The sequence below is a fragment of the Xenopus laevis genome, chromosome 8L, assembly GCF_017654675.1.
Source record: "Xenopus laevis strain J_2021 chromosome 8L, Xenopus_laevis_v10.1, whole genome shotgun sequence".
NCBI classification, from domain to species: Eukaryota; Metazoa; Chordata; class Amphibia; order Anura; family Pipidae; genus Xenopus; species Xenopus laevis.
The window spans coordinates 50,373,805-50,386,461 of NC_054385.1; the positions used below are offsets into that span (position 1 = coordinate 50,373,805).

The following is a 12,657-nucleotide window of genomic DNA, read 5'->3' on the forward strand; positions in this document are numbered from 1 at the left end:
TTTGGGAGACGTCCAGGGATCAATTTGGAGTTGTTTGCAGCTTTCCAGACGTTGAGTTTTTAAAATACAAATTCGATTTGAATTAGATTCGAGTTTTTGGGTTGATCCTATTCACCAAAGTTTAAAAAATTCTACTTTTATAATAAATTTCGATTGGTCGAATTTCAAGTTCACGGGAGTTTAAAAAAAAACTCACATGAATTCGACCTTTGATAAATGTGCCTCCAAAAGTAGACCCTCTCATTGCTAGTCAGGGTACACCTAACACAGTTTTGGGCCCTAGGGGGAAGTGATCTTTCACACTACAATGTGTCCTTTTCATTTGAATGTGTAAGCCCTAACCAACCATACAATACTTTACAAATACCAAAGGCTGGAGCCATTATATGAATGTAAAAACAACACATGATGGCAAGCTATGTGGTTTAGAACAAAAGAACACACCGGCACACGAGACTTGTATCTGCAGGGCAAGCCCTTGCAAAAGTTTTTACTGCGGTGGTGCAACGTTTTCGGGGCTCCGCCCCTTTGTCAAGCAAAGGGGCGGAGCCCCGAAACGTTGCACCACCGCAGTAAAAACTTTTGCAAGGGCTTGCCCTGCAGATACAAGTCTCGTGTGCCGGTGTGTTCTTTTGTTCTAGTTACTGGGAGGTCACCGTACCCTCCATTCATTGAGCACCGAGCTAATCTACACATCTACACAACGGGTGTGCGAGGGTCTACTCCAATCGAAGCTATGTGGTTTAGACATGGACGCAGCCAAATAATGATTTTATGTTACCTTATAAAACAAACTGTTGTTTTTCAACCAAACCCTCTACAATAACAGATATCCAGCAACATAAACTTGACTACACTCACCACTGAATAAACAATGATATAAACACATATACACGGAGTATATTACTGAGTGTAAATAAATAAATTGTTCCTGTTTTACCAGCATACAAAGCTGTACAGCACCTGCACAAGGACTGATGTGGAATATTAAGCATGGAGTGGAAAGCACTGTGATATATAGCAGCAATATATGAAGGTTTAATTTAAGGTTTCTCAAAAGAGCAAACAGATTTACTTATATTTAATTTTGAAATCTGACATGGGGCTAGACACATCAGTTTCCTAGGTACACCCAGTCATGTGACCTGATAAACTTCAGTCACTCTTTACTGCTGTACTGCGAGTTGAAGCAATATCAGCCCCCCCTCTTAGAAGCCCATCAGCAGAACATTGGGAGGGTAACCAGATAACTGCTCCCTGGTAGATATAAGAACAGCACTCAATAGTAAAAATCCATGTTCCACTGATACACCTTCAGTTACATTGAATTGGAGAAACAATAGCCTGTCTGAAAGCAGTTCCATCCTGAAGTGCTAGCTCTTTCTGAAAGCACATGGCCAGGTAAGGTGACCTGAGATGGCTGCCTACACAGCAATATTACAACTACAAAAAATACACTTGTTGGGTTAGGAAGGAAATTTAGAGTGAATTATTTGCAGTGTAAACAGTGTAATTTAGAAATACAAAACCATACCTCCCAACATTTTGGAATTAAAAACGGAAAAAAACGTTGACGCGTGTAGCGCAGCAAAACTTTTTGACCACGCCCATTTTGTGGCCACACCCCCTAATTACCATGTTCATTTTACAAAATTTGCCAGGTTATGAAAGTTTTAACATATTTTTGTGTTTTTTTTTTTTAGTTATTACAGTTTTGCGAATGAAGGTGAATTGCTCTTTAAGCTGTGAGTCTAACTTTTCCCAAGGGACCTGTTATCTTATATTGTTACAATTACTTATTTCCTTATCTCAAAATTGTTACAAAAGTATCTTATCTGAAGCTTTGGCTGTTCTGGGGTCTCTGCCAAAAGCCAATTAAGTTAGAAACATTGGTTTTTTTTCTGGCTGTTCAGTGCAGAGAAAATCGGGACTTTCCAGTACAAATGAGGGACTGCAAGTTGAGCTGTCAAAAGAGGGACTGTCCCTCTAAAAACGGGACAGTTGGGAGGTATGCAAAACTGCATCATAAAAATCATGACAGAATCCCTCTAATGCCGAGACACACTAATAAACACTGAGTGTCACTTTATGTCCAATCTACTTGGCCAGATAAGGGTGTGGAAGAAAACTAATGAGAAAACTGGAGTTTCAGGAAGTACAAGAAGAACAAAAGTAAATTATAGGTTGTATGGTATTCATGTGATATCTACTTAGCAACAAGTATATATGAAAATAAGTTTTGTTTTTTATCCACCTAATGTGACTAAACAGAGCAAACAAACCGCTATTTTTTGTGCTCATTCGAAGCACAGTCATATTTGCCCTTTAAATAGTTCGTCATTAAGCATTACACAATAACCTTCTTGTGTTTTCTAGGAACAATGATCAACGGACTAAACTGAAACTCGATTTAATATTAGCGTGGGCCGGGTACAATGAACATTGGTGTGAAGAAACCACGTCATTTCAACAGAAGTTTGGAACTCGGGAAAAATGCAAGTGCAATGTCAACAGCCAACTTTGATAAGAACACCAGAATCCTGCAATGTATGTAGCAATACGATAGTATAATTGCTGTTTGTGTAACAGAATGAGTGATATTGCTAATCGATCATTACTCCTGTTTGAAGAGAATTGGTACAATAAGAAGTTATCATAGACATTCAGGGGCAGATTTATTAAGGTTCGAGTTGTGTTTCCCATGAAAATTTGCATATTTCTGGTTATAAAAAAAAACGAAAGCAAATTGGTAATTGTCTAGACCTTGCAGTCCCCGGACTATGACTGTTTTTACAAATAAAAATAAATAAAATTGAATTTAAAAAAAAAGTAATTTTTCGAGATTTATTATAACCCAACCCTGGAAATAGTTTGAACGGAAAATACATCATCCAAAACCTGTCAGGGTCATCTAGAAATCAATGGCATGTTCGAGTTTTTTTCGGAGGGTTTCACTTGAAAACTTGATCAAGTTTTTTCCGTCGAAAACTTGATCAATTGGAGCTTTTGGGTTGTTAAAGGGGACCTGTCATCTGAAAATATTATTCCAAATCACATAAATCAAGCTAAATAAACTTTAATTACACTATATAAATTATTTGAATCTGGTTTCCTTCGCTCTGGCAATTCATACAGTAATTATAGAGAGCAGGCAGGAGCCATTTTGTGGACACTGTTATTAAGGCAAGCCTTGTATCATCTCAGAATTTTGTTTGTGCACCAGAATGGGAGACCTGATGTCCATCCCCATGCACGGGTTACACAATTAAATGGTGACGAGAGCAGGGGGAATGTGGAGAGAGCAGTGACATCTAGAAGGTGCTTAATGGAAAGTGAAAGTAATTGCATGCCCCACCTCTATGCCTAAGGCATAGAGGAGGGGCAGGCTATATTTGATTGACAGCTGAGATTTTTAAATTGCGTTTACAACTATGAATGCTGTAATACAAAAAAGAATTTTGATTTCATGTTTAATAGGAAAAGGAGTTTTATTTCACCGTTTTTTATGTCTAGGTGACAGGTCCCCTTTAACCCTGAACTCTCGGATTCAAGTTTTTTCTTAAATTAGAAACCAATCGAGTTGTGAGTTCATTGGAGGTCTAAAAAAAACTCATATAGCTCTTAAAATTTGATAAACAAGCCCCTAAATGTTGGCCAAATTAATATTGCTAGGCACAGACCTAGATACAAAAACTGCCATAGAATGTGCTTACGTCTACTTATCATTACCAGTGTGGTTCACCAGTTGCGCTTAGTTTTGTGCAAGGAAACCCTGTACTTATAATCTATCTTGACTAGGGCAAAGTACAGGGATTCCTATGTGTTAAACTGCACTCAATTGAATGGTGTATATTTGCGAGTATATGTTGCATGCACACAGGTACATGTTGTGCCTTAAAAAAAAACACAAAATTTAACAACAAATCCTCCCAAACATATAGGCACAAATTCTCTGAGGCTGAATTGCCCTGAATGGGTCTCTATAAAAAAAGGCTGATCTCCTACCAATGCCATATACTTGCAGAACTGCTCTAATGTATGCAATCATTCTAATTCCAGTTTGATATTTCCATTTCCTAACACGGAGGACAGACCATTCTAAATATGAACATATGGACACTATCACTGTGCCACTACTGTGACATCTGTCACAAAAGGGGTCTGCTGCTTTTTTTTTTATTACAGAAGGAAAGCAGAAAAGTAAGGTATATAGTTTCTACCTTATCCAAAACTGCAACCCAGTAAGTCCAAAAACATGCGGTTTATAATAGTGCCTTTTTAAATATGTATTGTATTCTTTATTGTGTGTGTGTGCGTGCGTGCGTAATATTATACTATACTAGTTTTGTGTATAAAGCACTGAACCCCAGGGAAAATAAATCCAACCCTTTTCATCAGAGCTGTGGTAAAACTGACAATGGATATTTGAGCAGCAAGCCTTACCTGTAGGCCGTGAAACCACAATGGAAGCACAGTAGAACTGGTATGCACTTGTAAGAACCCTCTCCTCGCATTAAGCAGCAGCTTTTGTTCCACATGGGAACATTAGCTCATATGGTTAGGTTACATTCCCAGTCCACTACCCATAGGGAACTGGATTATTTTTACATCCAGTAGTCGTAAATGGCCGGCAGGGCCTCAAGGTCTGTAACAGACTCCAAACTATAAGCTAACCTAAAGCTTATGGAGAATTTCAAGTCTAACAAAAGAAAGGCCACATTATTTTGTAAGTAGACAGAATGACCAGGTTCCAAATAAGAAATGACTTTGCTTATTGAGTGAATAACAATTATCAGAGCTGAGGGTAAATACTTTGAGCTGTTTTCAGACCCTAATACAGTGATCCCTAACCAGTAGCTCGTGAGCAACATGTTGCTCTCCAACCCCTTGGATGGTGCTCTCGGTGGCCTCAAAGCAGGTGATTATTTTTGAATTCTAGGCTTGAAGGCAAATTTTGGTTGTATAAAAACCAGGTGTACTGCTAAACAGAGCCTGGATGTAGATTGACAATCCACATAGGAGCTACCAAATGGCCAATCACAGCCCTTATTTGGCACCCCAAGAACATTTTTCAAGTCTGTGTTGCTCCCCAACTCCTTTTTCTTCTGAATGTTGCTCACAAGTTCATAAGGTTGGGGATCCCTGCCCTAATACATGGCAGTATATATATATATACCATTCGTAAATTTGCATGATTTTTTATTACGGATTCACAAAATTTATAATTTACTGCAGGGCTGTCCAACTTGTGGCCCGCGGGCTGATACCCCCCCTTATGTGCCCCCCCACATGAAAGTCTGCCTGCTGTGTCTGCTTACCATGTGTAAGCGTTGAAAGGTATCAGTACTGATATTAAATGGCCCCTGCATGGTTTAAACCTCAAATTCAGACTGCAGTGGTTTAACTAGATATTAACTGGGCACCAAAGCAAATTATTTGTCGGGCCTCCCAAAAGTCTAGAGGTTGACCTGTTTTACCAATATTTATTGAAATTGTATATGAGTTAGGTCCTCATGGGGCCCCTATACCTCCTGCCTGCCCCCCCACCTGCAGTTGCAGGGTCCGCTTCCTCTGTAATTACGCCTGTCAGACTGTATTGTTCATCCATGTGATCCCCCCTGCATTGTTCACACCTTTAACACGTCTATTGTTCACACCTCTAAAGCCCTGTACTGTTCACATCTCAGACCCCGACTGAAACTGCATATTAAGACTGGTCCTGATAGGTTTCCCTGTCTCCTGCTCTATTCTGCCTGCCCTATGCTCCGTGTGTGCCTTTACTTTGACAGTGTGTCTTTACTCTGCCTGTCTGTGCCTTTACTGTGTGTGCCTTTACTGTGTGCGCCGTACTCTGCCCGTGTGCGCCGTACTCTGCCCGTGTGCGCCGTACTCTGCCCGTGTGCGCCGTACTCTGCCCGTGTGCGCCGTACTCTGCCCGTGTGCGCCGTACTCTGCCCGTGTGCGCCGTACTCTGCCCGTGTGCGCCGTACTCTGCCCGTGTGCGCCGTACTCTGCCCGTGTGCGCCGTACTCTGCCCGTGTGCGCCGTACTCTGCCCGTGTGCGCCGTACTCTGCCGTGTGTGCCGTACTCTACCAGTGGAGCATAAGCCTGGTATTTGTTCTGGGAGTTTGTTAGCATGTGAAAATTGTTAGAGACCCCTAAGATGTTTAATCATGTGTTGGGGGGGTGCTGTCCTATCCACAGGGGAGGAGGCATATGGATTTAAAGGAACAGTTCAGTGTAAAAAAAACTGGGTAACTAAATAGGCCATGCAAAATAAAAAATGTTTCTAATATAGTTAGTCAGCCAAAAATGTAATGTATAAAGGCTGGAGTGACTGGATATCTAACATAATAGCCAGAATACTACTTCCTGCTTTTCAGCTCTCTAACTCTGAGTTAGTCATCGAGTTTATGGGGGCCCACATGGGACATATCTGTTCAGTGAGTTTACAATTGATCCTCATCATTCAGCTCAGATTCAAAAGCAACAATTATGACCCATGTGGCCCTCCTCAAGTCTGGTAACCAATCAGTGGAAACCAAGAAAGCTGCAAAGCAGGAAGTAGTATTCCGGCTGTTATGTTCGACATCCAGTCACTCCACCCTTTACAGATTATATTTTTGGCTAACTAACTATATTAGAAATATTTTTTATTTTGCATGGACTATCTATTTAGCCAGTTTTTATTTTCATACTGAACAATTCCTTTATACATCATACTTTTTTCACATATGAGTGATAAGTGATATCCCCTGGTGTGCTACCACCATTAACGTGGACATGGTCTTGTCAGGGCCAGATTTACATAGCGGGTGCACTAGGCCTAATGTCGTTTATCGCTGTGTCCCCTCCCCTTTATTCATGCAAATTTTCATTATTGGAACCGGAGCAATGGGGATTGGTGCACTGCTTAATTTACATAGCTTTACATAGCTGATTGCTGCAAAGCTTAATTTAAATAGCAAGAAGTACAAGACCAGCTGGAGCACCTCTTCTTTGAATGCTATATCAAACTTGCCCTCTAGGGCCATGGAACAAAGTGTGCAAAAAGAGTGTGATGACTTTTGATTAAGACACTTACTTGTTTTTTGTTCTGAGCCCGTGTGAGCCTCCACCTGCGCGCTGAGTAGAAGATGAAGTAACCCACAGTAGCTGCAGTGACGATGAAGAAAGACACGGAGACAAAGAAGATAGAATAATGGTTTATCCATGATCCATGTTTCCTCCCAACTTCTATCACCATTGTGACCTGCATGCCACCTTTAATCAGGTCTACAATCTCATTCCCTTTCAGGTTTCCAATCATGATGGCAACGGTGTCCTTTGTGCCTGTAAAACAAAATGATTGATGGGAACTACAATTTTGGTTGTCTGGATGTGTGTGCCTTAAAACCACAGGCAGCATAAAGAAGTAGTTATTTGAGGGTTAAAATAGTCGTTACACATAATTCTTGATAATGGCTCCTACACACATTGAAACAGATCATGCCATAAATTCCTAAAACTGCAATTTGTTGTTAGAATTCTGGCAGTTTTATCAATACAATAGTTATAGATTACATGGCATACAATATATCAAGGACTAATAACATGCTGTTTATTTAGTAAATAGATTTTTTTTATAGTTAACCTCAATACTAGGTTTACCTTGCATGCAAAGATCTACAGACGTGTGGAATGTTGTTATGGGGTTAAGCATTTAGGTCAGTGTGTAATGTATCTTAGAAATGTATATGAAGGCATAACCTCAATCTCTAGACCGCATTTCATTCTTTTGTCACAAAAATAAGCAGGTACAATGAAAGATCTCAGTAATTTTTTAAGTCAAAAATGTGAACCTGAGACCAATATCTATGCCTACAGGCAAATACTGTATGTTCATGTGTTCCAAATATCTCAGCCTGCATTAGGTAAGTGATTGGATTCTAGGTCAAACATAGGGTGGAGAGGACAAAATATTGAGAAAAAAATACATTAAAGCAGATCAAAATTCTGCCTCCTGTTTCCCACAGTGTCCCCTAGTTCTCCATTGAAGGTGACCAAAAACTTAGCGCTGGTAAGGAGCATTCCATACCTCACCAACATTTGAAAAACGAAAAGAGGGATAAAAAATGGACCATGCCCATTTTATGGCCACATCCTATAATTTACTATGTCAAACAAAATTTGGCAGGTTATTAAAGTTTAAACACATTTTTTGGGAGTTTTAGTGCAATATTTTATGTGTTATAACAGTGTTGCTAATGAAAGTGAATTGCCCTTTAAGATGCTAGTCTCAGTTCTCCCAATATACCTGTTTATTTTAAATAGTTACAACTGTATCTTTGCTTATCTCAAATTTAGGGATGCACCGAATCCACTATTTTAGATTCTGCCGAACCCAGAATCCTAAGCGAAAGATTTGACTGAATACCAAACTGAATCTGCATCCAAATTTGCATATGAAAATTAGGATTAGGATTCGGATTCGGCCCATCAGAAGGATTCGGCCGAATCTGAATCAAGCTGAAATGGCCGAATCCCGGCCGAATACTGAACCAAACCTGGATTCTGTGCATCCCTACTTAAATTGTTACAAATGTATCAAAGTGCAGCTGCTGGCTGTTCTGGGTTTTCTGCCAAAAAGCCTCTTATTTTAATCTTTTTCTCGAGTCAGTGCAGGAGATCATTTTAGTACATTTTACATTTTAGTAAGAAACCCAGGACTGCAGGATGAGCGGTCAAAATTGGGACGGTCCTGCAGAAAACGGGGTAGTTGTGAGGTATGACATTCTCATTGGAGAATTCTCTTGCATCTGTAATTGTGAGTCATCTTGCGGTTACCTTACATATGGAGATTAGTGTGTTAAGTTGGTTTCACAATATTATTATTGTAATTTTAACATCTCAATGTAGGATATGTTGCTTCTGCTGCTGCTTAGTTGGTCTGTGATAAACTGGATTTAAAATCCCCAGCTCCAGTTGCAGGAACAAAGAATATGGAGTCATATTTACATAATTCAGGTGCAATTCTCAGTGGCAGAAACACACATACAAACTGACTGATGGTTGGCTAATTTAGATAAAGAAGAATATTTTAAACATTTTTCAATGTGTTTTGACATGTTTACCTGTTTTACCAAGACACTGTCAAACTAAAAAAAAACCCTACAGTTAAAATAAAGATATAACTCCTAAAGGTGAATCAATGATTCATGCATTCATATGCATAGAGAACATTTCCATGCGTTGTGCCACCTAAACTGCATCACAAATCTGGTACCAGATTCACCCCTGGCTAAGCATAAGATAAGGACCAAAACTGTAGCAGGTATGTGATCCCTTATCTAAAACCTGTTATCCAGAAAGCTCTAAATTGCAGGAAGGCCATCTCCTATATGGTCCAATAATTCTAATTTTTAAAAATTGTTTTTTTTACCCTGTAATAATGAAACCATAATGGTAACTAAAAGCATGAATCCACATTGGTGGCAAAACAATCCTATTGGGTTTATTTCACGTTTAAATGATTTTAGGGCACGGTGATCCGATTTTTCTAGATAATAGATTTTATAGATATGTATGTAGAAAGGAACGTGGCTAATGTTGATAGGAAACTATACAGCTTGGCCAAAACTGTTGTACAAAGTAATTGCTATGTGTTTATATGTTACATGGGCAGATAGGGGAGTGCAAGCTGGAAGCCGGGGGGGGGATCAGGGAATGTGTGTTCTACAGTTGCCTCAGTGAGCTCCGTTGGAAGTTCTCGCCAGAGGTAATTACAGGGAGTCATGCATGACTGCCAGCCTGACTCCTTATTTCAAAACATTCAATTAACCCCTTATCTGTCATGGATTGTAGAACTTCTATGGAAACGCCAGCACTGAGGATTTTACATTTCTGGGGTTCATTTATATCTATGCGTGGCAGCATACTGCATGGTAAGATAAAACCCATGTGGTTAACCCTCTAACTGTATAAGTACTTTAAGGTAAAGTCACCTAGCAAGTTTGGTAAGGGGTCATAAAACTTAGGAACGTTGTTGGACTAAAATCCCCAGCATTCTTGAGTACATAACAAAGAGTGAAACGTCTTAAAAGGTTCACACACTGCACAGTAGCCCAGTTAATGCAAGTGGATCCCCCAATGAGAATCCCGATGCCTTGGTTTACATGTGACCCTATGTCATGGCTTCATACAATCATTGGCAAGAGATGCCTGCATGCCAAGGCACAAATAGTACAGTACTCAACATTACAGATGTACCTCTAGGAGAGAGTATTCTTATTCTAGAATTGCCTTGTATAAAATCAATTTTATTTCTGTCCCCTTTAACGAGAAAATCATACTTGGCTCTTATTAAACCAAATATTCTTGTGCATACCAGACTGGCTCTAGACATAAAAGGGCCTCTATGCTGCATTAAGAATGTTTGCAGAAGCATGTTCGATGCCAGATGGCTATGTAGAGGAATATTTTGTGTACGGGGCATCTGAGGATCAAATCAAAACCACCTAGAGTGACAAGTTCAAGGAGGGACAGACAATAAGCACTTTGTTTTGCACATTCACCTGGGACACCTCTCAAACATATCTAGTTTCTTTGGTATGCAAATGGAAGAACTGCACGGATACCAGAGTTGAGCTGCTCTGCATACAACTAAGTGATACAGGCAAACGACCACATTTGGAGAAGTAGGAAGTAGCAGGTGGGGGATTGGCCCAAGGACGGGTGTTTACTTTACTTTTAAACATATTTATATTCCAGTCTCTTATTCAAAGCAGCACATGGTTTCTAGGGTAATTTGGACCCTAACTACAAGATTACAGATAGGAGAGAATAAAACACAAAATAACTCAAAAAACACAAAAAATTAAACCAGTTGCAAATGGCCTCACTCCCTTCATCATACTAAAAGATCATTTAAAGGTGAACAACCCCTGAGCCAGTATGGGGCTCCATTTGCAAAAGCTCACTTTATAGTCCAATCAATGCAATTGGTATTAGAGAGCTTTAATTTGCATTCAAATAAAATGGAAAATAAATTGTAGCAGGACAGATAAGAGATATTTTATTACCTCCAAGATACGCAAGGAGTGCAAATAACAGTGTTGTAATATAATGACAAATCATCAGCCCCAGAAAAACAAAAGGGATTGGACAGCTTGATTTCCTTCAGAATATATTTACTTACTTTACTTATTTACTGGAATTCTGGAAATCATGGATGGTTGAGGGTCACTGAAAACTTGAGAATCACAAGTAAAAGAGAATAAAAACTAATTGGGTTTGCTTTAAGGGTTATGTAATAAAATGCACTAAGTTTGCCAAGGGGCAGTAACCCAAAACAAGTAGAATTTAAGTCACCTTAAAAAAGCATTATTGGGCGCTTTGTGTTACTGATACCGTGCTAACTTGGTGACTTTCATTACATATGGTGATTTTTCCCATAGACTTCAATAGAGTTTTCACATGATAAACTGAGATCATTTTTTCTGAATTGAATTGCATCTCATCCATGCATTTTTACTAGATAAAGCTTTTTCTCGCTGCATTGAATCTGGCCCTGTGAGTGGTTGATAATCTGGTCAGTTTGGTCATATGTATCAACAAGAAAAGCAGGGAAGGAAAGAAACTAGCAAAATAAATGCAACATAAGAGGAGAAAGGAAAATGGTGGGGTATGAAGAAAAATATACCCTTTGTCTGATGATAGTGTCCCTGTAAATAAGGATTTATTCTATTTCCACCCTTTCCTTTTTTCAGTGCTACAGCAAATTTCACATGGTATCTCCCCACTCTGTCTATAATCCATTAACTTTCCATTAGTCATGCAATATCAAGCCATAGATATCTTTATTGTGCACAGAACTTCTCTAACACTGAAGGGTGGAATTAGATTACCCAACAAAAGAACTTCCCTGAAATTAAACAAACATAGTGCCTGATGGGCAATCGTGGATTTAGATTCTTTGTCAGTTTTAATATATAAATAATACATATAAATGTATATATATATATTCCTGTACAATTGCCCAACGTGCTCCCCCTTTGCTTATTCTTATTCCATCTTTCCTTGGTTTCCTATGTTATTGCTCTATTCCCCAGTTCAGCTAAAATGCAGTAGGAAGTAAGTTGTGTGTAAATCCATTTTCATTTGAGATACTTGCGCCAAAATGCGTTTTTCGCACTTCCGCATAATTGCATTTGGCACCTTCCTGCCCTCCGGTCTCAATCAGCTGCACCTATTGAGGCTGGGGAAACCTGGAACTACCTCCACCTCCTAATCAGGGAGTTCAGCCATTCAGGGTTCAGACATTGGTCAGGGCACCCTCCAAGGTTCAGTCGTTGGTCAGGAGCCCTCTAATATAATGAAACACAGACAGATATAGGAAATTTGGTGGGCGGGGCAAAATTTGAGCTGGCTGGCAAAAAAAAAAACAAAACTATTATGTGCCTACCCGCCTCTCCCATCCTCTTAGAACTGTTTTTACAGAAGCCAGTAGGACTGTGCGCTTCTGCAAATATTGCGCACAATCCTGTCTGCTTCTGAAATTACGATTGCAATACAGGTATGGGATCTGTTATCCAGAAACCCGTTATCCAGAAATCTCAGAATTACAGAAAATCCGTCTCCCATAGACTCCATTTTATCCAAATAATCCAAATTTTTAA

The 12,657-nt window shown here is 39.5% G+C and overlaps 1 protein-coding gene across 2 annotated transcripts in view; it reads right to left on the reverse strand.

The window, feature by feature from the left end:
* rnf128.L (ring finger protein 128 L homeolog) overlaps positions 1-12,657 on the reverse strand; it is a 92,837-nt gene that overhangs the window by 19,990 nt on the left and 60,190 nt on the right. For both annotated transcript variants that reach the window (XM_018229264.2, NM_001096732.1), the window contains 1 exon segment: positions 7,086-7,333. In XM_018229264.2, coding sequence (XP_018084753.1) covers positions 7,086-7,333 — 248 coding nt within the window.